The 26,289-nt window shown below is 46.4% G+C and overlaps 1 protein-coding gene across 3 annotated transcripts in view; it reads right to left on the bottom strand.

The window, feature by feature from the left end:
* Positions 1 to 25,751, bottom strand: part of frmd8 (FERM domain containing 8) — a 53,982-nt gene extending 28,231 nt beyond the window's left edge. The window contains exons 1-6 of one of the 3 annotated variants that reach the window (XM_078427677.1): positions 25,538 to 25,751; positions 23,233 to 23,373; positions 16,168 to 16,249; positions 12,078 to 12,245; positions 3,334 to 3,435; positions 2,033 to 2,091 (exon numbers count right to left, since the gene is read on the bottom strand). In XM_078427677.1, the coding sequence (XP_078283803.1) occupies positions 2,033 to 2,091; positions 3,334 to 3,435; positions 12,078 to 12,245; positions 16,168 to 16,249; positions 23,233 to 23,235 (414 nt within the window). In that variant the 5' untranslated portion in view covers positions 23,236 to 23,373; positions 25,538 to 25,751. The remainder of the gene's footprint in view (positions 1 to 2,032; positions 2,092 to 3,333; positions 3,436 to 12,077; positions 12,246 to 16,167; positions 16,250 to 23,232; positions 23,374 to 25,537) is intronic. The other 2 variants (XM_078427678.1, XM_078427679.1) reach the window with 2 other exon arrangements.
* Positions 25,752 to 26,289: the final 538 nt, after the last annotated feature.

The raw sequence follows: 26,289 nt of genomic DNA, 5'->3' as shown, positions 1-26,289 counted from the left end.
TTTGGTTTCGCCGATGTAAATAAGTTGAGCAGCGGATGCAATAGATGAGGTTGGAGGAGGTGCAGGTGAACCTCTGTCTCACCTGGAAAGACTGTTTGGGTCCTTGGATGGAGTTGAGGGGGGAGGGGGAGCATGATCAGTGAAGGGTCACCCATTCCTTCTCTCCAGAGATGCTGCCTGACCCGCTGAGTTACTCCAGCATTTTGCGATGCCTTCTAGCATTCTCATCCAAATCATCGATATAAACCTCAAACAACAACGGGCCCCAGCACCGATTACCAAGGCGCACCACTCGTCCCAGGCCTCCAGTCTGCAAAAAACACACTTCCACCACCACCATCTGCTTCCTTCCATGAAGCTAATTCTGCATCCAGTTTGTCGGCACTCCCTGGATCCAATGCAAACTCCCCCTCTGGAGCAACCTACCGTGCGGAACCTTACAGGCGAGGGAACAGATAAGACCGTAAGACACAAGAGCAGAATTGGGGCTTTCAGCCCATTGAGTCTTCTCCACCATTGGGTCATGGCTGTTCTATTTTCCCCTCACAACCCCATTCTCCTGCCTTCTCCCTATAACCGTAGAATGAAAAGAACATGTCCACAGGGCACAGCAAAAGATTCTATAGACTGACAGCAATTCTACCAATTCTACCACGAGGAAGGAACGTGTGCTAACGGAAGTCTTTTTTAGGCTACTTCAAAAACAACCACCTTTGGAAAATACAGACCCACCACCGACCGATGTTCCTGCAACCTTGGTTCCAGAGCCTTTCAGGATGATCAGTTTTGCCCGACCGACAGAGATCATGGCCTCCACGAGTCCAACATTACCGGGACAGTTTGCCTACGCCGCCCAGGGGTCCGAGGTACCGGCTCGGAAACATAGAAAATAGGTGCAGGAGTAGGCCATTCGGCCCTTCGAGCCAGCACCGCCATTCAATATGATCATGGCTGATCATCCAACTCAGTATCCCGTACCTGCCTTCTCTCCATATCCCCTGATCCCTTTAGCCACAAGGGCCACATCTAACTCCCTCTTAAATATAGCCAATGAACTGGCCTCAACTACCTTCTGTGGCAGAGAATTCCACAGATTCACCACTCTCTGTGTGAAAAAAAACTTTCTCATCTCGGTCCTAAAAGACTTCCCCCTTATCCTTAAACTGTGACCCCTTGTTCTGGACTTCCCCAACATCGGGAACAATCTTCCTGCATCAAGCCTGTCCAACCCCTTAAGAATTTTGTAAGTTTCTATAAGATTCCCATCTCAATCTTCTAAATTCCAGCGAGTACAAGCCGAGTCTATCCAGTCTTTCTTCATGTGAAAGTCCTGACATCCCAGGAATCAATCTGGTGAACCTTCTCTGTACTTCCTCTATGGCAAGAATGTCTTTCCTCAGATTAGGAGACCAAAACTGTACGCAATACTCCAGGTGTGGTCTCACCAATGCCCTGTACAACTGCAGCAGAACCTCCCTGCTCCTATACTCAAATCCCCTCGCTATGAATGCCAACATACCATTCGCTTTCTTCACTGCCTGCTGCGGTGCGGAAGTCGATTATGGGAACGGGTCTGCCACAGGGGGATAAATTCCACCCGTCAATCGGTGCGGAGGTACCAATGAGATCGAGATCGGCGGTCTCAGGCACCACATTTTCAGGGGCACTTCCGGGGGGGGGATTTCAAGCTCTCATAATTTTGTCCGAATTAAAGGAGGCACCAGACCACCAGTTGCTGGAAAAATCAGTCGAGGACCTGTATTTACATTCTTACCCCAAACATACTTCATCCTCACTGCTTCTCAGTGCTCTGAGTGAAGAATCAAATATTCACACAGGGAGAATTAAAATACAGATTCATTCATCGGGTTCCTATACTTTAGCTTGAAATCAGATTTATGTTTTTAAAAATGCATTCTGCGGTCAACCTTACTCAAAGGTCTCCAAAAACAGACTTGGAGTGAACACTAACTTCTGCAGCATTTTGCTTTCCAGAATGCAGTAGAGATCATTAAAGTTGTGTTAAACCAACCTGCAGCTCTTTGCTCTTGGGGAAGAATACATTCTTTCGATACTGTAAGGTTGGTTCATCTGTAAGCATGAGAGATAGAGTTGTTATTGAACACCTAATCAACGCATCATGGACATCATCTATATACTAAAACTCTCGTTTGTTTGTTCCTGAACTACAGCCAAAACGGTATACTATAGTGCAACAGTTTTAGGCCCACCTTACTCACCGTCGTACCTTTGGTGCTAATGGAAGAACCTTCATTGAAATCGGTGTTAGATTTTTAAAATTATTTACATGTTAAAGTTTAAATCTATCTCCTAGGGAGGGAGGGGTGGAGGAAGGGTGGAGGGAGGGAGGGGGGGAGGGAGGATAAGGGGGGTTGAGGGGGATGGGGAAGAGGGGAAATCGGTGTTGTATTTTTAAAGTAATTCACATTTTAAAGTTTAAATCTATTTTCTAGGGGGGGTAGGGGGGGATTGAGGTGGGGGGAGGAAGGAGGGAGGGGGAAGGAGGGAGGGGGGAAGGAGGGAGGGGGGAAGGAGGGAGGGGGGAAGGAGGGAGGGGGGAAGGAGGGAGGGGGGAAGGAGGGAGGGGGGAGGAAGGAGGGAGGGGGGAGGAAGGAGGGAGGGGGAGGGGGGAGGAGGGAGGGGGGAAGGAGGGAGGGGGGAGAGGAGGGAGGAGGGAGGGGGGAGAGGAGGGAGGAGGGAGGGGGGGAGGAGGGAGGGGGGGAGGAGGGGGAAGGAGGGAGGGGGGGAAGGAGGGAGGGAGGGAAGGAGGGAGGGAGGGAGGGAGGGAGGGAGGGAGGGAGGGAGGGAGGGAGGGAGGGAGGGAGGGAGGGAGGGAGGGAGGGAGGGAGGGAGGGAGGGAGGGAGGGAGGGAGGGAGGGAGGGAGGGAGGGAGGGAGGGAGGGAGGGAGGGAGGGAGGGAGGGAGGGAGGGAGGGAGGGAGGGAGGGAGGGAGGGAGGGAGGGAGGGAGGGAGGGAGGGAGGGAGGGAGGGAGGGAGGGAGGGAGGGAGGGAGGGAGGGAGGGAGGGAGGGAGGGAGGGAGGGAGGGAGGGAGGGAGGGAGGGGAGGGAGGGGAGGGAGGGAGGGGAGGGAGGGAGGGAGGGGAGGAGTGTTGTGGTCATGGAAACACATTAGGCAAGGTCAGAAAACTTCCTTCCCTAAATGACATTGATGAACCAGATGTGTGGGGATGACAGAAGGGAAGACCAAAAGTGGATAGGACACCAAAAGTGGACACTCTTGAGGCTTGCCAATTCTACACACACACACACACACACACACACACAAACGTCTGTGTCTGTCACAACACTCACCATGCACAATTTCGTCGGCAGAGCACTTGGTGAAGCGGTAGAGGAGGTCCGGCCACTGCCGACAGAGTTTGTACGGGCAGTGTTTGGGTTTCAGCTGCAGCTCTGCAAAAAGTAAACGGAGCAGATGAGGCAGGGGCAACACAAGAAGAACATGCATCCTGCCTTCTGGCTCCTCACCTGCAAGATACACTGCCCTGGGTTTAACCCCACTTTAATCAACCAGCCCAGTCACATCGAAGGCAGACAAAAAAAAAAAAATCGCTGGAGTAACTCGGCGGGTCAGGCAGCATCTTGGGAGAGAAGGAATGGGTGATGTTTCGGTCGAGACCCTTCTTCAGTCCGACCCGAAACGTCACCCATTCCTTCTCTCCCCAGAGGCTGCCTGACCCGCTGAGTTACTCCAGCATTTTTTGTTTACCTTCGATTTTAACAGGCATCTGTTGTTTTTTTCCTACTGCCTAGTAACACGGTTATTTCTGCTAATTTAATCAAAAATGCGCTCTCACACGCAACCTCTGTCTCTGCCACCCACTCATACATTGCAAACTGGCTGCTAATCAGTTAAGTCCATCTCTGCAGTCAAGCCTAGTCTCATTTTGGAAGCCACAGAATCACCTGTTCACTGCTCCACCGCCTATAGCCATCTTTAGATGTCTTGGCCAAGTGGACTCGTCTGGTGGTGGAGACTGGAATGTCGCCTAGGGTATTGTGAAGCTGCTCAGCAAGGCCAAACCCATCCTAGTAATAAATGTACAGTCTAGCAGTGAGCAGAATGAAGGATTTTGGCTGATAAGCCACTGTTAAATGCAGGCTCCATAGAGCCCGCAGATCAACCCTGGCGAGTGCGGGTTTAATTCAATATAGGAGCGGGGAGGTTCTGCTGCAGTTGTACAGGGCCTTGGTGAGACCGCACCTGGATTATTGTGTACAGTTTTGGTCTCCTAATCTGAGGAAAGACATTCTAGCCTTAGAGGGAGTACAGAGAAGGTTCCCCAGATTGATCCCTGGGATGGCAGGACTTTCATATGAAGAAAGACTGGATAGACTAGGCTTATACTCGCTGGAATTTAGAAGACTGAGGGGGGATCTTATTGAAACATATAAAATTCTTAAGGGGTTGGAAAGGCTAGATGCGGGAAGATTGTTCCCGATGTTGGGGAAGTCCAGAACCAGGGGTCACAGCTTAAGGATAAGGGGGAAGTCTTTTAGGACCGAGATGAGAAAACATTTCTTCACACAGAGAGTGGTGAATCTGTGGAATTCTCTGCCACAGAAGGTAGTTGAGGCCAGTTCATTGACTATATTTAAGAGGGAGTTAGATGTGGCCCTTGTGGCTAAAGGGATCGGGGGTATGGAGAGAAGGCAGGTACAGGATACTGAGTTGGATGATCAGCCATGATCATATTGAATGGCGGTGCAGGCTCGAAGGGCCGAATGGCCTACTCCTGCACCTATTTTCTATGTTTCTAATTGGGGTCGATGTTGAATGTGCTCGGGCGTGAAAGTGAAGAAAAAGCAACTGCAGAGCACACAATTCTTCCCCCCCTACAATTCCATCACCACTGGGAGCAAGTTAAGAGGTGGCACTTTGGATTATAACATCACGTCCTGTGTATTTGAAAACAAGGCTTAGTTCCAGTCCGACTAAGAATTCCCTCACAAAGTGACAACTACCTGCACTAACCAGTCTTTCAGGGCAGAGTTGGTCTGGGGGCCACACAAACAAAATATCAAAACTCGGCTTATCTATAATTGCATCGCAAAAACATCCAGATAGTTCCTCTGAGCCATCCAAGACAATTCTGAAGGTCCATGTCCCCTCTTTAAATAAGGGCGGCACGGTGGCGCAGCGGTAGAGTTGCTGCCTTACAGCGAATGCAGCGCCGGAGACTCGGGTTCGATCCTGACTACGGGCGCCGTCTGTACGGAGTTTGTACGTTCTCCCCGTGACCTGCGTGGGTTTTCTCCGAGATCTTCGGTTTCCTCCCACACTCCAAAGACGTACAGGGATGTAGGTTAATTGGCTGGGCAAATGTTTTTTTTAAATTGTCCCTAGTGTGTGGGATAGTGTTAATATGCAGGGATCGCTGGGCGGCGCGGACCTGGTGGGCCGAAGGGCCTGTTTCCGCGCTGTATCTCTAAATCTAAAATAAAAATCTAATAGATCATAGAAAATAAGTGCAGGAGGAGGCCATTTGGCCCTTCCAGCCAGATCCTAATTGGTTCTCAACCTACCCCTGACTTTTAGCTCAGTTACTCTGTCCTGAGGTCCATAATGCAAAGAGAAAAACTCCAAACATAAGTCCTAATTCTAGTTTAAATCTGCAGTTCTTTATGCTCTAGGGGCTAGTGGAATCAAGGGATATGGGGAGAAGGCAGGCACGGGTTACTGATTGTAGATGATCAGCCATGATCACAATGAATGGCGGTGCTGGCTCGAAGGACCGAATGGCCTCCTCCTGCACCAATTTTATACATGTTAAGATCAATATCAACCTAAATTGATCATTTCACATCTCTGTGGTATCACAAAATGGTGGAGTAACTCAGCAGGTCAGGCAGCATCTAGGAGAGAGAGAATGGGTGACGTTTAGGGTCGAGACCCTTCTTCAGTCTGAAAGGAGGGAGAGAGAAAACGGGAAATTATAGACATAAATTTAATTATGTTGGGGGAGTCCAAAACAAGGGGCCACAGTTTAAGAATAAGGGGTAGGCCATTTAGAACTGAGATGAGGAAAAACTTTTCCAGTCAGAGAGTTGTGAATCTGTGGAATTCTTTGCCTCAGAAGGCAGTGGAGGCCAATTCTCTGAATGCATTCAAGAGAGAGCTAGATAGAGCTCTTAAGGATAGCGGAGTCAGGAGGTATGGGGAGAAGGCAGGAACGGGGTACTGATTGAGGATGATCAGCCATGATCACATTGAATGGCGGTGCTGGCTCGAAGGGCCGAATGGCCTCCTCCTGCACCTATTGTCACCCATTCCCTCTCTCCTAGTTACTCCAACATTTTGTGATACCTTCGATTTGTACCAGCATCTGCAGTTATTTTCCTATTTCACATCTCTGCAATAACCAAACCTTCTCCAACTGAGTTCTCCTTGATACAAACTTGCCTGCGTTAAAACTGCTGGAAAAAGAAAGGATTTAAAAGGAGTGAAATGGAAATTTTTGTTTTATGAAAAGGATATAATAGAGAAATGGAGGATATTTAAAGGTGAAATTTTGAGAGTACAGAGTCTTTATGTCCCTGTTCGGTGGAAAGGAAAGAATAATAATTTGAAAGAGCCGTGGTTTTCCAGGGAAATTGGACATTTGGTTCGGAAAAAGAGGGAGATATACAATAAATATAAGCGACAGGGAGTAAATGAGGTTCTTGAGGAATATAAAGAATGTAAAAGGAATCTTAAGAAGGAAATTAGAAAAGCGAAAAAAAGATATGAGGCTGCTTTGGCAAGTAATGTAAAAGTAAACCCCAAGGGGTTCTACAGATATGTCAATAGCAAAAGGATAGTGAGGGATAAAATTGGTCCATTAGAGAGTCAGAGTGGTCAGCTATGTGCTGAGCCGGAAGAAATGGGGGAGATATTAAACAATTTCTTTTCTTCGGTATTTACCGAGGAGAAGGATATTGAATTATGTGAGGTAAGCGAAACAAGTAGAGTAGTGATGGAAATTAGGAGGATTAAAGAAGAGGAGGTACGGACACTTTTGAAAAATATAAAAGTGGATAAGTCTCCAGGTCCTGATAGGATATTCCCTAGGACATTGAGGGAAGTTAGTGCAGAAATAGCAGGGGCTATGACGGAAATATTTCAAACGTCATTAGAAACGGGGATGGTGCCGGAAGTTTGGCGCATTGCGCATGTTGTGCCCTTGTTTAAAAAAGGTTCTAAAAGTAAACCTAGCAATTATAGACCTATTAGTTTGACGTCTGTGGTGGGAAAATTAATGGAAAAGATACTTAGGGACAATATATATAATTATTTGGATAATCAAGGCCTGATTAGAAACAGTCAACATGGATTTGTGCCTGGAAGGTCATGTTTGACTAATCTTCTTGAATTTTTTGAAGAGGTTACCAGGGAAATTGATAAGGGCAAGGCTGTGGATGTTGTCTATATGGACTTCAGTAAGGCATTTGACAAGGTTCCACATGGAAGGTTGATTAAGAAGGTTAAATCGTTGGGTATTAATAGTGAGGTTGCAAGATGGATTCAACAATGGCTGAATGGGAGATACCGGAGGGTAACGGTTGACAACTGTATGTCAGGTTGGAGGCCAGTGTCTAGTGGAGTACCCCAAGGATCTGTGTTGGGTCCACTGTTGTTTGTCATTTACATTAATGATCTGGATAATGGTGTGGCAAATTGGATTAGTAAATATGCAGATGATACTAAGATAGGTGGAGTAGTTGATAGTGAGGTAGATTTTCAGTCTACAGAGAGACTTGGGCCTTTTGGAAGGGTGGGCTGAAAGATGGCAGATGGAGTTTAATGCTGATAAGTGTGAGGTGCTGCATTTTGGTAGGACAAATCAAAATAGGACGTACAGGGTAAATGGTAGGGAATTGAGGAATGCAGTGGAACAGAGGGATCTGGGAATAACTGTGCATTGTTCCCTGAAGGTGGAATCTCATGTGGATAGGGTGGTGAAGAAGGTGTTTGGTATGCTTGCCTTTATAAATCAGAGCATCGAGTATAGAAGTTGGGATGTAATGTTAAAATTGTACAGGGCATTGGTGAGGCCGAATCTGGAGTATGGTGTGCAGTTCTGGTCGCCAAATTATAGGAAGGATGTCGACAAAATGGAGAGGGTACAGAGGAGATTTACTAGAATGTTGCCTGGGTTTCAGCACTTAGGCTAGAGAGAGGTTGAACAGGTTGGGTCTTTATTCTTTGGAGCGTAGAAGGTTGAGGGGGGACTTGATAGAGGTTTTTAAAATTTTGAGAGGGACGGACAGAGTTGACGTGGGTAGGCTTTTCCCTTTGAGAGTGGGGAAGATTCCAACAAGGGGACATAGCTTCAGAATTGAGGGACAAAGGTTTAGGGGTAACATGAGGGGGAACTTCTTTACTCAGAGGGTTGTGGCTGTATGGAATGGGCTTCCGGTGGAAGTGGTGGAGGCTGGCTCGATTTTATTATTTAAGAGTAAATTGGATAGGTATATGGATAGGAGGGGATTAGAGGGTTATGGTCTGAGTGCAGGTAGATGAGACAAGGTCAGGGAGAATGGTCGGCGTGGACTGGTAGGGCCGGACAGGCCTGTTTCCATGCTGTAGTTGTTATATGTTATATGTTATATGTTATCTCAACTCCTCATAGGGCCGGTCAGAATTGATTTGACGCGAGTGGAATTTACACTTCCAGTAACCAGAGTCAGTAACAAATGTAACGACTCAACCCTGTCAATTGTGAGAATGTAATTGTTGCAATGATGGGAAAACGGCGCCTTCTACCACAAGCAGAGGGGGGTCATGAACAATGTCATTCTGGCACCTGTCTCACTGTCTGTGGTTTCCAAAGAAACATTCACAATGCAGCCATTGTGCTCAACGGAGCCAGTGGCATTTGAGCATCAGTGGGTGAAGTCATTTTGGATGCCGAGGCCTCGAGGGTGCATTATCGTACACGAGATTTTATTCACAACTGTGAAATTCAGTGCGTGGTATATTTACATGCACAATATGTCTGCCAGGCTTTTGTTCCTCTCCTCCTCTCTCTGGAATAATGTTTCCATTTATTTATCACGTTGCACTGTGCAGCGATTGTTGCTCCCAAGCAATGGGCCTATGAGGTGCGTGAAAAGTATTCTATAAATGTGTTCAAACACATTTAGACAATAGACAAGAGGTGCAGGAGGAGGCCGTTCGGCCCTTCGAGCCAGCACCACCATTCAATGTGATCATGGCTGATCATTCTCAATCAGTACCCCGTTCCTGCCTTCTCCCCATACCCCCTGACTCCACTATCATTAAGAGCTCTATCTAACTCTCTCTTGAATGCATTCAGAGAATTGGCCTCCACTACCTTCTGAGGCAGAGAATTCCACAGATTCACAACTCTGACTGAAAACGTTTTTCCTCATCTCAGTTCTAAATGGCCGACCCCTTATTCTTAAACTGTGGCCCCTTGTTCTGGACTCCCCCAACATTGGGAACATGTTTCCTGCCTCTAACGTGTCCAACCCCTAAATAATCTTATACGTTTCGATAAGATCTCCTCTCATCCTTCTAAATTCCAGTGTATACAAGCCTAGTCGCTCCAGTCTTTCAACATATGACAGTCCCGCCATTCCGGGAATTAACCTAGTAAACCTACGCTGCACGCCCTCAATAGCAAGAATTCTACTTCAGTCACCCTTCAGCTCTGGCGAGGTGATGCTGTCCAATTAATGTCTCAAACCTCTAAAAAAAAAAACCCTTTCCCCATCCATGCAAAGTAGTTTTATTCCTAGATAGAGCTCTTAAGGTTAGCGGAGTCAGGGGGTATGGGGAGAAGGCAGGAACGGGGTACTGATTGAGAATGATCGGCCATGATCACATAGAATGGCGGTGCTGGCTCGAAGGGCCGAATGGCCTCCTCCTGCACCTATTGTCTATTGTCTATAATTTACAACCAAATGGTGCCTTTAATGTGCCACAACTTTAGGATTCTGTGGAGCATCAACAAACGAAACCTGGCACTGACCTGAACTACTAACTTTGTAGCTTAAATGTCAACCGAAATGTTTTGCTCTCCGCAGGTCTGCCCGACCCGCTGAGGGTTGCCAGCGTTGTTTTTAATTTAACATTTGACGCAAGGCCAAATGACGCAGGTAACTCACTCCCTGACTCTTATCTGCCAATTATAAGTCAGGCTGGTAATAAAATATTCAATCCTGAAAGAAAGACCCAAAAGTACGTCTGCTGTTTGGCAGCTCTTCCATTATCCTAGCATTCAATCCCTTAACCACCGGGGTACAATTGGCTGCAGCGCGGGCCAGTTGCCACGGTGCACTCCAGTGACTTGCAATGACAATAGACTATAGGAGCAGGCCATTCGGCCCTTCGAGCCAGCACCGCCATTCACAGTGATCACTTTCTGTCCTGGGCCTCCTCCAGTGCCATAGTGAGTCCCACCGGAAATTGGAGGAACAGCACCTCAAATTTCGCCTGGGCAGCTTGCAGCCCAGCGGTATGAACATTGCCTTCTCCAACTTTAGATAGTTCCTCTGTCCCTCTCTTCCCCTCCCCCTTCCCAGATCTCCCTCTATCTTCCTGTCTCCACCTATATCCTTCCTTTGTCCCGCCCCCGACATCAGTCTGAAGAAGGGCCTCGACCCGAAACGTCACCCATTCCTTCTCTCCTGAGATGCTGCCTGACCCGCTGAGTTACTCCAGCATTTTGTGAATACCTTCCCTGTGATCATGGCTGATCCACAATCAGTACCCCATTCCTGCCCTCTCCCCATACCCCCTGACTCCGCTGTCATTAAGAGCTCTATCTAACTCTCTCTTGAAAGCATCCAGAGAATCGGCCTCCACTGCCGTCTGAGGCAGAGAATTCAACAGATTCATAACTCTCCGAGTAGAAAAGTTTTTCCTTATCTCCGTCCTAAATGGCTGACCCCTTATCCTTAAACTGTGTGGCCCCGGTTCCTCTAACAGAGATGTAATGTCCAACACCTAGAAGAACAAGGACAGCAGATGCAAGGAAAGTCACCACTCGCAAATGCCCCCCCTGTTAAAGTTCACTTCTTGGTAAAACAGACAACACACAATGGGTTAGGTAAACCAACACATGCTTTACTGGTTGATCAGCCAACAGGAGTGTCGGGATGTAAAGTCAAGTGCTTGTTGCTTCCTTGATTGATGTACATCCCGACACTCACGCTGGCTGGTAAACCAGTAAAGCTTGTGTTGGTTTACCTAACCCATTGTGTGTTGTTGTGTTGGTTTACCTAACCCATTGTGTGTTGTTGTGTTGGTTTACCTAACCCATTGTGTAAGACTGGAGCGACTGGACTTGTATACGCTGGAATTTAGAAGGATGAGAGGAGATCTTATCGAAACGTATAAGATTATTAAGGGGTTGGACACGTTGGAGGCAGGAAACATGTTCCCGATGTTGGGGGAGTCCAGAACCAGGGGCCACAGTTTAAGAATAAGGGGTAGGCCATTTAGAACTGAGATGAGGAAAAACTTTTTCAGTCAGAGAGTTGTGAATCTGTGGAATTCTCTGCCTCAGAAGGCAGTGGAGGCCAATTCTCTGAATGCATTCAAGAGAGAGCTAGATAGAGCTTTTAAGGGTAGCGGAGTCAGGGGGGTATGGGGAGAAGGCAGGAACGGGGTACTGATTGAGAATGATCAGCCATGATCACATTGAATGGCGGTGCTGGCTCGAAGGGCCGAATGGCGTCTTCCTGCACCTATTGTCTATTGTCTGTTTTAAGAAGAAGCAAACTTTAACACCCCGGATTACAAACCACTCCGATATGAAACCATATAGGTCGTATCTTCATCAGCACTGGGGTTTACAAACTGTTGGTACTGTAGTTGGTACTGTAGTTGGCCCATAAGTTGGTACTGTAGAAAAACATTCACCACATAGACTTCAGCAGTTGAAAGGTTAGGCCCAGTGGATCTCTGCCCCATTAGGATCGGGCTTGCCAGGAATATCCACCACCCAATGCTTTCACTGCGCCGATGAAGTCAACCAATAGTTCACCATCTCAAGACAAGACCAACACAGAATATGGAGACTTACCAAGGAAGGGCGAGATGAGCCAGAACGAGAAAACTTCGTGAGCCTGATCGGGTAATCGCAACGCCTCCCGAACCGTCCTGGCCAGCTCCCCCGCTGTGAGAGATGACAGACTCTCCACAGACAGCTGAATGACTGAGTTGTTCACCAAGTAAATCAGGACCTCAGAGTCTGCAAAATGAAGGGTGGCCGAGAAATTACCAAACATTTTATTGAAAAACAAGATCACATACCCAAATACAACGAGGAAAATTTTACAATGAAATCTTAAGAATGTACACACCTCCAGAAATCAACATTTGCTTTCAATTTTCCAAACACCCTCCTTTCTGGGTGTGTTTTACAGGCTGTTACTAAAACTACACGAATGGAAAAAGCATCATACTGGAATGGGCTACTAAGCTTTTATTCTATCTCAACTGCTGTGTCGTAATTCCCCCTAGGTCCTATTTTGTGTAACAATGTTAACGCAACAGCTTTACTGGAACAATAAGAATGGTTTGCTTTCTCTTACTAGGTTTTGTCACATCTTTTTGACCCCTGTTCACCATTACTCATACACCGACAGGCCATTAATATAAGAAATGGATAAGTGGCCATAAGCCCATTTTGGTGTGTTTCAGGATTAAGTTAAGGAAGGAAATGATTTCCAACATTGGATTGGGATGAGTATTATATGAGAGGGTTTGAAAACCTTCAGAAGCCAGAAGCTAACTAGAAAATTTATGAGGAAAAGTACACAAATAATCAAGTAAATAATATGAAAACAAATAGTTTTAACAGGTGTATTAAAATATGTTCTCATTGTACACACGAGAAACATTCCAATAGACTAGAGGACATTGCTTTACAGCGAGGGGAGTAAAGTTTAAAGGAGAGTACATGGCAAGTCATCGTCTCCCCCCCCCCGTCTCTCTCAATACAGAGTGGTGGGTGCCTGGGACGACTGCCAGGGGCGTGATGGGAGACAGATACGATAGTGGCATTTAAGAGGCTTTTATATAGGTACTAGACCAAATGGACCCGTTGGGCCCAAACCTCTCCTGCATTGGTGCAGCACCCTGTCCTACTCCCCCCCCCCTCTCTCCTCAACCTCCCCTCTCCCCCACTGCCCCTTCCCCCCTCCATCCCTCCTCCCCCTCCCCCACTCAACCCCCCCTACCCCTCCCCCACTCCATCCCCCTCAACCCCCCTTATCCTCCCTCCTTCACCCTCCCTCCACCCTGCTCCCTCCCTCCCTAGGAAATAGATTTAAACTTTAAAATGTGAATAAGTTTAAAAATATAACACCGATTTCAATAAAACTACTTGCATTATCACTAAAGTGACGATGGTGAGTAAGGTGGCCCTAAAATTGTCGTGCTATCGTGTACCATTTTGGCTGAAATTCGATCACAAACAAACAAACGAGAGTTTTAGTATATAATAATAATAATAATAATAATGCATTTTATTTATATAGCGCTTTTCATATACTCAAAGACGCTTTACAGAGATTTAGAGAACATAGGGAAATGAATAAATAGATAAATAAGTAAATAAGTAAACGAACAGAGAAAGGAGACAGAAGGTGAGGTGACCTTCAGTGGTTGAAGGCAGTACTGAACAGGTGAGACTTCAGCGATGTTTTGAATGTGGTGAGTGTGGAGGAGTCTCTAACGGTTTGGGGTAGTGAGTTCCATAGGGTGGGAGCAGCGATGGAGAAAGCCCTGTCCCCCCAGGATCTGAGTTTGGTCTGGATGTGGGGGGATAGGAGATTGGCAGCAGCAGAGTGGAGGGTGCAGGTGGGAGTGTGCCTGTGGAGGAGGTCGGTCAGGTAGGATGGGGCCAGGTTATGGAGGGCTTTGTAGGTTATGAGGAGGATTTTGTACTGGATTCTCTGGATTCATCTGATAGATGAGGAACAGAGGGATAAAGATCAATTGCAAGCAGATTAATTTAACCTAACTTCACGTTTAGCACAGACGTTGTGGGCCAAAAGGCCTGTTCCTGTGCTATGCTATTTTATGTTAATAAAAAGTATTTGAACTAGATGCTAGAGGAAGGGAGGGATCTCATCTCTATCACAAAAAAACACACCAGGTCAACTAATGGGACTAAACAATGACAAGACCCTAACCATGACACAGCATTCTGGAACTTAGCTGCAGATACGACACTTTGGCTGCAATCTGCAAAATTCCCTGGATTCTGAAGATTCCCAACCGCAAATGTAACAACGATTCAAGGAAGGAGGGAGACATAAACCAGAAAACTAAACGCCAATTAGCCTGACTTCCGTTGTTGGGGAAATGCTGGAATACATTGAGGAAGTAGTAGGACATTTAGGAAAAACACTAAAAGCATGACTCTGCTCAGTTGCCTTATGAAGGGAAAGCTGTCAAAACAGATTTATCAGAGGATGCAGCAGACGGTAGTCAATACATGGTGTATCTGGATTTTCAACAGGCAATCAGTAAGATGACAACATAGATGCTTACAACACAACTCAAAGTGCACATTTTGGGGATAGTATATTAGCAAATTCAGGAGAATGAGACCGATGCACGAACAGAAAACAGGAGTGAGATAAATGGGTCCGTTTCAAATTGACAATCAGTAATTAGTTAGATGCTACAGGTATCAGCGTTGGGATCTCAACTATTTATAGTCATTCTTAATGGCATATGAAGAAATTGGCATACAGTAGTCACATTTGTTGACAATGCAAAGAATTGTGTAATTTAGGGAAGACAGAGTTTTCAGGGGAAAAGTAGGTTACATGAGTGGTAGGTTACATGAGAGGTTACTCATGTAACCGACTTTTCCCCTGAAAACTCTGTTGGTAAATGAAGCATAATGCAGAAAAATGCGAGGTTTAACCTCTGTGGAAGAAGAACAAAAAAGTTATAAATTAAACAGCAAGACTGCAAAATGTTTCAATACGCTGGGAATGCTAGTACATGAAACACAAACTGAGAGCACGCGGGTACAGCAGAAAATAATGGAATTTTGACTTTCATGGCAAGAAGTTATAAAGTTAAGAAACTTTAATACAAGTTTAAAGAGTTCTGGTGAGGCCGTTAGAATACAGGTTTGGTCTCCACATTTGAGGAAGGATATATTTATATTGGAAACAGTACATAGATTAACCAGGAATGAAAGGGTTTTTGCACGTGAAGAAAACTTGGAACAGGTTAGGCCTACAGAAGAATGATATCTATCTACATAGTGGTTTCCAAAGGAAATTGATACCCTAGTGGGGGATATAGAACTATGAGGCATAATTGCAGAATAACAAGTTGCCGATTGAAGACAGACAAGGAGGAATTTTGTCCATCAGAGTCATGAACCTTTGGAATTTCTACCTCCAACAGTTGCGGAGTAAGAGGCATTAATATTCAAGACAGGGATTGGCAGAAAGTTAAACTACAAAGAGTCCTGCATGATGGGGAGACAGCAGGAAAGTGATGCTCAGTCTGAAGAAGGGTCTCGACCCGAAACGTCACCCATTCCTTCTCTCCTGAGATGCTGCCTGACCTGCTGAGTTACTCCAGCATTTTGTGATAAATACCTTCGATTTGTACCAGCATCTGCAGTTACTTTCTTATATTCAGGCTAAGACTGGATCTTTTGAATGTCAGGGCAGGTTTGTTCCACTACTGCTCCTTGCCTTTCTCACATTCAAGTTGAAACCCTCTACTCTTTTTCCCCAAATCCCCGTAATATGTTTCCTCAATTATTTATCCAATTTGCTTTTGAGAAGCTAACATTGAAACGCCTTGCACACGGTGAACAAGCAGTGCAGACAATCAACAACCCAGATCTGGTCCCACGACCATTTCTCAGGAGCTGCCACTGATCAGTAAACACACGTGTAGAAACACTATTGCATTCTATCATTTGATGTTGGACAAAAGATATGTCCATAGGCTTTTCTTAGATGAAAGCTGATGGCTCGGAGCAGAGAGCAAAGTGTGATGAACTAATATCTGTCAGAAAGATGCAGGCCATCTGCACTGAAGGAGATATCAAGGGAGCAAAAGGCACTTCCTTCCATTCTGGCGTGCGCATGTTAAACGGAAAATGGCCTCTGCGTGGCAGTGCGACTTACATCGAGCTGCAGAAGACGACACACTCCCCCGCTGGGAATGCCCAGCCTGTTCCAGCATATTTGTCGTCTCACTTGGATCCATCTGGAAGAGAGAATTTCAGAAATAAGTGAAAGTTTAGCCCGTCAAACCGAAAATGATCTAGTCAGCATCTTTCCAAATGTGTTACCCGTGGCCCTGAAATTTCTCAAGAAATAGTTAAATTCCATTCTGACAACTCAATCTGTTTTCACCACCCTTTTACAATAGACAATAGGTGCAGGAGGCCATTCAGCTCTTCGAGCCAGCACCGCCATTCAATGTGATCGTGGCTGATCATCCACAACGAGTACCCCGTTCCTGCCCTCTCCCCATACCACCTGACTCCGCTATCATTAAGAGCTCTATCTAGCTCTCTCTTGAAAGCATCCAGAGAATTGGCCTCCACTGCCTTCTGAGGCAGAGAATTCCACAGATTTACAACTCTCTGACTGAAAAAGTTTTTCCTCATCTCCGTTCTAAATGGCCTACCCCTTATTCTTAAACTGCGGCCCCTGGTTCTGGACTCCCCCAACATTGGGAATATGTTTCCTGCCTCTAGCGTGTCCAATCCCTTAATAATTTTATGTGTTTCAATAAGATCCCCTCTCATCCTTCTAAATTCCAGTGGTTTATGGTTTATGCCTACTGCTGCAAGGGGAGTGATTTTCTTCGTATCTTTTCTGCGCCCACACCAGATCCTTCATATCATTCCTACAATATTTAAAATATTCAGCTGCAGCTGAACCAATTATTCATAGAGTTAACTTAGCTTTGCTATTTTACATTCTGCTTTTGGATCTCATGTGCTTTAAAGAAAACTGTTTTCTCAAGATATGTGCACGAGTATACCTAGGTATCCACTGCCATATTAATTTTCAGAATTGAGGCTGATGGTCGTTCACTGTTGCCACCCACTTCCAAGAAAATCTGCACTCAAGACAGGGTAGGTTGAAATGGTCAATCTCGAATTAGAACTTTGTTAGAAAAACAGTTAAGACGAAAGTCATCAACCGGAATTGTTAACTCTCATTCTCCGCAGATGCTGTCTGACCGGCACAGCATTGGATGCATACAAGCATGTGCACACAAAGGCAATGGAACATGCATCTGAGCTGGGTAGACACAAAATGCTGGAGTAGCACAGCGGGTCAGGCAGCATCTCAGGAGAGAAGGAATGGGCGATGTTTCGGGTCGAGACCCTTCTTCAGGCTGATGTCAGGGGAGGGACAAAGATGGGATGTAGTTGGAGACAGGAAGACAGTGGGAGAACTGGGAAGGGGAGGGGAAAGAGAGGGACTTCAGATAGTTCCTTTGTCCCTCTTTCCCCCCCCCCTTCCCAGTTCTCCCACTTCCTGTGTCCAACTACATCCTATCTTGGTGCCGCCCCCTCCCCTGACATCAACCTGAGGAAGGGTCTCGACCCGAAGCGTCACCCATTCCTTCTCTCCTGAGATGCTGCCTGACCCGCTGAGTTACTCCAGCATTTTGGGTCTACCTTCGATTTGAACCAGCATCTGCAGTTATTTTCCTATGCATCCGAGCTGGATAGGCCACTCGGCCCCTCAAGTCATTCAATAAAATCATGCCTGATTCTGACTGTTACTTCAACTCTGCATTCTCCTCTTTTCTTTGCTCATTATGCATTACACAATTACTTATTCATGACAGTTGGCATTTATTGCTCAATGACCTCTGGAATCGCTGCAGTGTTTGGTGAGGGTATTCCCATGGCAACTTGGTTAGTTGCTATTGTTTTTATCTGCACAGTATGTTAGTAGGTTAACTGCTTTTGATTGCAGAGATATATAACTTAACTGGTAGGAAAGTCTGCACAGCTATGGAATTGTATTAACACAAGAAATAGTGAAGAGTCCGCTCCATCATTAGTTCATTCCATAAACTTTGAAACACCTTGTAAAAACCAGAAAATATTACTGCAGAATACTAGCTCAGCACTTTTCCAAATAGAGGCGGGGAGAGGGGGCTGGGGAAAAAAAAGGTTAGCCCAAAAAAAACACTTTAGTTCTTTATAGTTCTTTAGAGTTAGATGGAGCTCTAGGGGCTAGTGGAATCAAGGGATATGGAGAGAAGGCAGGCACGGGTTACTGATTGTGGACGATCAGCCACGATCACAATGAATGGCGGTGCTGGCAGGAAGGGCCAAATGGCCTCCTCCTGCACCTATTTTCTATGTTTCTCGGATATGCAGTACTATTATTATTGACATCTTGACAGTTGGAGAAATATGAGATATCCAATCACAGAACACCTGTAAAGCACAATTTAAACAAAAAGGCTGAAGAAAAATCAGCATGTTGCATTATCAGCAGCACAAACGTTTGGTGGCGCGGTGGCGTTGAGACCCGGGTACAATTATGACCTCGGGTCTGTTTGGAGTTTGTGCCCTGTGACCTTGTGGGTCTCCTCCAGGTGCTCAGGGTTCCACTTGCACGTTAAAGATGTGCAAGTTGGTAGATTAATTAGCCGCAAGCATGTAGGCGAATGGTAGAATCTGCGAGGGTTGATTAGAATGCGAGAAGAATATCAGAAATGGGATTAAGTCAAGTCAAGTCAATTTTATTTGTATAGCATTTAAAAAAACCTCACGTTGACCAAAGTGCTGTACATCAGTTCAGGTACTAAGAAACGAACATACAATGGCACACAAACATAACAGCACATACATAAACAGTTCACAGCGCCCCCTCAGAGGGCCTCAAATGCTACGGAGTAGAAATAGGTTTTGAGCCTGCACTTAAAGGAGTGGATGGAGGGGGCAGTTCTGATGGGGAGAGGGATGCTGTTCCACAGTCTAGGAGCTGCAACCGCAAAAGTGCGGTCACCCCTGAGCTTAAGCCTAGACCACGGGATAGTGAGTAGCCCCAAGTCGGCCGACCTGAGGGACCTGGAGATAGAGTGGTGGGTTAGAAGATTTTTGAAATGGGGTGGGAAGCCCGTTTCGGGCTTTGTATGTCAATAGGAGGAGCTTGAAGTTGATTCTGTACCGTACTGGGAGCCAGTGGAGAGAGGCCAGAATCGGAGTGATGTGGTCCCTTTTACGGATATGGATTTCCCTGGGTCAATGCTACTCTCCTCAATCTACACTAGAATCCATAAACGTACCTAGATCCCATTAGAGTAGGCATTCTAGGCTTCCTGTCTCCACCTATATCCTTCCTTTGTCCCATCCCCCTGACATCAGTCTGAAGAAGGGTCTCGACCCGAAACGTCACCCATTCCTTCTCTCCTGAGATGCTGCCTGGCCTGCTGAGTTACTCCAGCATTTTGTGAATAAATACCTTCGATTTGTACCAGCATCTGCAGTTATTTTCTTACATTAGAGTAGGCAATGTCAATTATTTTAAATCGATGAGTTGATTTCTATAGCAAAAAGTACTGAATTATTTTCTGACGGTCATTGTTGGTCACCAACATAAAAACACAGAAGGCAGATTTGCATTTCTGTAGGGCCTTTTGCTGAACGTTCCCAAACTCCTTATTGCGAAATATGTACATTTACGTCTTTTTTCACCGACCAGTTAGCTCCAGGTACCGTGATCCTGGTCTAAAAACGGGGAACAAGCCTGAATCCCACAATAAAAGATTATTTGCCGAGCGGTCAAGATACATACAAATGTACAAGTTAGGAGCAGGAAAATGTTCCTCAGCTTGTTGCCCTTACTCCGTTGTTTAGGAAGATAAGCAATCTTATTGCAATCTCATCGCCGCATTCCCTTCTGCTTGGGGCAACTGGGCAAACTGGCTGGGGATCAATGGGAAAAGCACGCCACAGTTTGAAGTAGCAACTTGCCCAAACTAAGTTGGACTGTTGTCGGAGGTCAATCAGCACAGTTCCGGGGAATCATTAGACACTATGGTTGAGGTAGAAGTTCTCAGGGCAGTATCATAGAAAATAGGTGCAGGAGGAGGCCATTTGGCCCTTCGAGCCAGCACTGTCATTCATTTTGCTCCTGGCTGATCATCCACAATCAGTAAACGGTGCCTGCCTTCTCCCCATATCCCTTGATTCCACTAGCCCCTAGAACTCTATCTAACTCTCTTTTAAATTCATCCAGTGAATGGCCTCCACTGCCCTCTGTGGCAGAGAATTCCACAAATTCACAACTCTCTGGGTGCAAAAAGTTGCTTCTCACCTCAGTTTTAAATGGCCTCCCCTTTATTCTTAGACTGTGTGCGGCCCCTGGTTTCTAGACTCCCCCAACATTGGGAACATTTTTCCTGCGTCTAGCTTGTCCAGTCCTTTTATAATTTTATACGTCGGTGAATGTCCAGGCAGGGACATTCACCGATGACTGCACAATGTTCAATCCCTTTAGGCGCTCAGAAAATAAAAACAGCAAGACTGGACAACATTCAGACAGTCTGAATCATAGTTTAAAATGTTCACGGCAGACAAACAGCAAGCTGACCATCTTCAATAGGACAGTTAATTGTTTACTATTCAATGGCATCACCATTATTAACATCAACACCCAGAGTTCACTGATCAGAAATAAACTAGCCACATGAATACTGCGAGTATAAGAATAGATCAGAAGAAGGATTTTGTGATGTGACTCACCTCCTGACAATCTAGACTTTCCACAATCTACAAACAAGTCTTTAACATAATGGAATCCTTCCAACTTGCCCAGATCAGAGCAGCTCTAAGACAAAGCAGCGTACTTGACTGGTATCCAATCCACCACACCAATCATTTATCCAATTTGAATGAACTTCAGTTAGTTACTAGATCAAGTGGACCCATTGGGCCCACACCTCTCCTGCATTGGTGCAGCACCCTCTCCATCCCCCTCAACACCCCTTATCCTCCCTCTCTCCCTCCCCCCCTCCCTCCCTAGGAGATAGATTTAAATTTAAAATGTGAATAATTTTAAAAATATAACACCGATTTCAATGAAACTTCTTCCATTAGCACCAAAGGGACGACGGTGAGTAAGGTGGGCCGAAAATTGTCACGCTATCGTGTACCGTTTTGGCTGTAGTTCAGGAACAAACAAACAAGAGTTTTAGTATATAGACGATTTAGGCACAGCAACATCTCCCAAACCAATAAACCATATAACAAAAAAAGTTGCAAGCGAATAGGAATACCACCAACCGACAAGTTTCCTTCCGAGTCACTCACCATCCTGACTTGGTCTAAATCCTGGAATTCCCCAGCCAAAAGCACTGTAGAAACATCTTCACAACTTGAGGGGTGCAAAATGACAGCTGATCACCATCAAGGAGGGCAATTTTTCTTTTACAATCCCCTTGTTGATATTAGGAAAAAGGTTAAAACTACATTTAGAAAAGCTATTTAGGATTCTGCTTCTGACTGTGTTACTGGCAAGACATTTCTCCACAAAGCTTCTTCAAAGCTCTAACACAGTACTTTTGATGGTCTTGGTAGTCAGGAGTGAGTCAGACAAAATTTGAAACCAAACCACAAAATACTACAAATACTAGGAGTCAAACAATCACTGCAGGAAACACGCAGTATCCGACTCATGGCCTTCTTGAGGAATAAATGTACACGCTGATAGAAAGAGGAAAGAAAAAAAAACAAAAACACAGGAAGTGAGGTTGAACGAGTTCACTCAATAATGCTGAACAGGATGATTGCACAAACATGAGAATAACTGGGGCAGTGGGAGGAAACAGAAAAGTTATGAAACTGTGTTCCCAAGATGTGGGGTGGTTTGAAATCGACAACAGAAAATGCCAAACAAACGTTCTGGGCAATATACCGCATTCAGATAAAACAGAAGGAAGCAGTCGTCATCTGTGGGAAGAACAGTCAACAAGTGTAAATCAACCCATAAAGAGCATGAACCAGTTGGGATCCCTTTATATTCCCTTCTGGAGATTTGAGCTCAAAACCCCAGAGCGTATCGAGGGCGCTAAAATGTTAGAAATGAGTGTTTTCATAATAATGGATTTAAAACCCAAGGCTTTGCTTGTTTTCTCAGCTGTTCTCTAAAAAGACTCCATGACACACTACTAGAACAGAGGCACTCACTCTTTGCTCTCCTGGGACTAAACTTATCCCCCAATCAATAGCAGGTGATCAGATCAAAGTACTGCTGGCAAAAGCAGGCTAGCACATAACAGGCAAACTTTATAAAGTACTTTATTTGGAACATCCTGAAAATCAATTTAAATGTTCTGTCCTTCAGCACATCTTTTTCAAGAGAAAACTGGCATTCAATCAAAACACCCATGAAAGGATGTCAAAGTACTTAAATCAAAAAATGCATCATTGACTAGTCATCACATGAGAAACACGCGAAGACAGTAGACACAACATGCTGGAGTAACTCAGCAGGTCAGACAGCATCTCAGGAGAGAAGGAATGGGTGATGTTTCAGGTCGAGACCGTTCTTCAGACTGACAGTACATAAATTGAGTCTTTCTCTTAATTAACTACCCTGATGAAATTAAAATCAGAGTTTTGTGGTTGGGAGAATTCAAAAATACGTCAGTAGCTAACGTCTAGGAGTCAGTAGCTAATCAGTAGCTAAAGTCTAGGAGTCTAGGACCAGAGGTCACAGCCTCAGACGAAAGGGACATTCCTGAAGGAAGTTGAGGAGGAATTTCTTTAATCAGAGGGTGGTGAATCTGTGGAATTCATTGCTACAGAAGACGGTGGAGGCCAAGTCAATGGATATTTTTATGGCAGAGATAGATTCTCGGGGCTGTGGGGAGAAGGCAGGAGAATGGGGTTGAGGGGGAAAAGATAGATCAGCCATGATTGAATAGCAGAGTAGACTTGATAGGCCTAATTCTGCTTCTATCACTTATGAGCTGAATACTCTTTCAAAAAGGAAGTGGTGTTGAGTTTATATGCAAATCTTTTCACCAAGCAAAACTAACCCCCAAAAAAGTGCATTTATTTCAAGCCTTCGACCTGCCATTCAGTTATAAGGTTATAACTAATAACTTAATAATAAACTAATAACATTAGTTATATACGTATGTTATAGTTATAATTAGTTATAAAAGTTAGTTTTATAGTTTGTTATAAAGGTGTTGTCTCTCACCATTGGTGTAATGTTGTCAGGGAAGGGGGTGAACAGAAGGTACTGGAGATAGACACAAAATGCCAGAGTAACTCAGCAGGACAGGCAGAATCTCTGGAGAGAAGGAATGGGTGATGTTTCAGGTCGAACCCCTTCTTCAGACTAAAAGACATAGGAGAGGGAAACGAGAGATATAGAACAAATGAATGAAAGATATGCAAAAAAAGTTACAATGATAAAGGAAACAGGCCATTGTTAGTTGTTTGCTAGGTGAGAACGAAAAGCTGGTGTGACTTGGATGGGGAGAGCTGGAGAGAGAGAGGGAAAGCTGGGGTTACTTGAAACAGAAAAATACATACAGGAGTAGGCCATTCAGCCCATCAGCACCACCATTCAAAATGATCGTGGCTGATCATCTAAAATCAGTACCCCATTCCTGCTTCTTCCCCATATCCCTTGATTCCTTTAGCCCTAAAGAGCTCTATAACTCTCTCTTGAATACATCCAGTGAATTGGCCTCCACTGCCTTCTGTGGCAGAGAATTCCACAGATTCGCAGCTCTCTGGGTGAAAAAGTTCTTACAATAGACAATAGGTGCAGTAGTAGGCCATTCGGGCCCTTCGAGCCAGCACCGCCATTCAATGTGATCATGGCTGATCATCCACAATCAGTAACCCCGTTCCTGCCCTCTCCCCCATACCCCCAGGTCTTGTCATGTCTTGTTGATACTGCACCAACCGCCGCTGTTGGGCTATAAACGTGCAGTCCCTCATGCATGCAGTTGCAGATTTAAAATTTAGTGTTTGCAAGCAACAGTTTAAAAGTTTATCCTCACTCAGTTAGAGAAACCAATATTGATACCAATGGGGTTTGTAAAGGTGCCCGAGCGAAATATTACTTGCTGTGACTCCTGGAGGCTTGGGATTGGGTAAGGAAGGAGTGGAGAAAGGAGTTTGGTCTGTGTAAGAAAATAACTGCTGATGCTGGTACAACGAAGGTATTTATTTCACAAAATGCTGGAGTAACTCAGCGGGTCAGGCAGCATCTCAGGAGAGAAGGAATGGGTGACTTTTCGGATCGAGACCCTTCTTCAGACTGATGTCCGGGGGGGCGGGACAAAGGAAGGATATTGGTGGAGACAGGAAGATAGAGGGAGAACTGGGAAGGGGGCGAAGAGAGAGACAGAGGAACTATCTAAAGTCGGATAAGTCAATGATCAGACCGCTGGGCTGTAAGCTGCCCAAGCGAAATATGAGGTTCCTCCAATTTGCGGTGGGCCTCACTATGGCACTGGAGGAGGCCCAGGACAGAAAGGTCAGCCTGGGAGTGGGAGTTGAAGTGCTGAGCCACCGGGAGATCAGGTTGGTTAAGGCGGACTGAGCGAAGGTGTTGAGAGAAACGATCGCCGAGCCTGCGTTTGGTTTCGCCGATGTAGAGAAGTTGACACCTGGAGCAGCAGATACAGTAGATGAGGTTGGAGGAGGTGCAGGTGAACCTCTGTCTCACCTGGAAAGACTGTTTGGGTCCTTGGATGGAGTCGAGGGGGGGAAGGTAAAGGGACAGGTGTTGCATCTCCTGCGGTTGCAGGGGAAAGTGCCCGGGGATGGGGTGGTTTGGGTGGGAAGGGACGAGTGGACCAGGGAGTTACGGAGGGAACGGTCTCTGCGGAACGCAGAAAGGGGAGGAGACCTGGAGTACTGTGTGCAGTTTCGGTCTCCAAATTTGAGGAAGGATATTCTTGTTATTGAGGGCGTGCAGTGTAGGTTTACCAGGTTAATTCTCGGAATGGTGGGTCTGTCATATGTTGAAAGACTGGAGCGACTGGGCTTGTATACACTGCAATTTAGAAGGATGAGAGGAGATCTTATCGAAACGTATAAGATTATTAAGGGGTTGGACACGTTAGAGGCAGGAAACATGTTCCCAATGTTGGGGGAGTCCAGAACCAGGGGCCACACAGTTTAAGAATAAGGGGTCGGCCATTTAGAACGGAGATGAGGAAAAACTTTTTCAGTCAGAGAGTTGTGAATCTGTGGAATTCTCTGCCTCAGAAGGCAGTGGAGGCCAATTCTCTGAATGCATTCAAGAGAGAGCTGGATAGAGCTCTTAAGGATAGCGGAGTCAGGGGGTATGGGGAGAAGGCAGGAACGGGGTACTGATTGAGAATGATCAGCCATGATCACATTGAATGGCGGTGCGTACAGGCTCGAAGGGCCGAGTGGCCTCCTCCTGCACCTGTTGTCCGTTGTCCTCGCCCTCGCCGCCCGGGTGAATGGTTGGACCGTCGACGGCACCAGTGCGATGGCAATGCCCCGCGGATACTCACTCACTCACTGCGACTGTCTACCGCTCCGGGGACTGAGGAAGGAGCCGCTTTTATTTTGCCTCCCCCACCCCACACGCTTCTTCTTCCTCCTCCTCCTCTTCCTCAAGAAAACAAAGTCCAGTCCAGTCGGGCGGCGCCGCCACCGACCAAACTCTGCGCCTCGTCTCCTCTCCTCTTCCGCGCCTGCGCGCCAAACGACGACGCGTCTCCCGCCGCTCCGGCACGACCCATCTGCGCCTGCGCGCTAACCGACTCCCCCTCCTCGCCCGCCCAACTGCGTCAGCGCGCACACCGGCCCCGCCCTCCCGCGCTTCGGTCCGACCCGCTCTGCGCCTGCGCGCCAACCGGCCCCTCCTCCCCTGCTTCGGTTCGACCCGCTCTACGCAGGCGCGCCAATAGACCCCTCCTCCCTCCCCTGCTTCGGTCCGACCCGCTCTACGAGTGCGCGTCAATTAGACCCCTCCTCCCTCGGCTTATCCCCGCCCATCTACGCATGCGCGCACACACAGACCTGCCCAACTTCGGTCCGACCCGCCCATCTGCGCCTGCGCGCCAACTTGCCGCTCCCCCCTCGCGTCTCCCCGCCCATTTTGCGCATGCGCACCAACCGCCCCCCCTCCGGTCCGACCTGCACTGCGCCTGCGCGCCAATGAACCCTTTCTCCCTCGGCTTCTCCCCGCCCATCTGCGTATGCGCACATACAGACCTCTCCTCCCGCTTCGGTCCGACCCGCCCATTTGCGCCTGCGCGCC

Source organism: Rhinoraja longicauda, chromosome 34, assembly GCF_053455715.1.
Source record: "Rhinoraja longicauda isolate Sanriku21f chromosome 34, sRhiLon1.1, whole genome shotgun sequence".
In the NCBI taxonomy this organism is placed as follows: Eukaryota; Metazoa; Chordata; class Chondrichthyes; order Rajiformes; family Arhynchobatidae; genus Rhinoraja; species Rhinoraja longicauda.
This window is presented reverse-complemented; position numbering and strand designations above follow the sequence as displayed.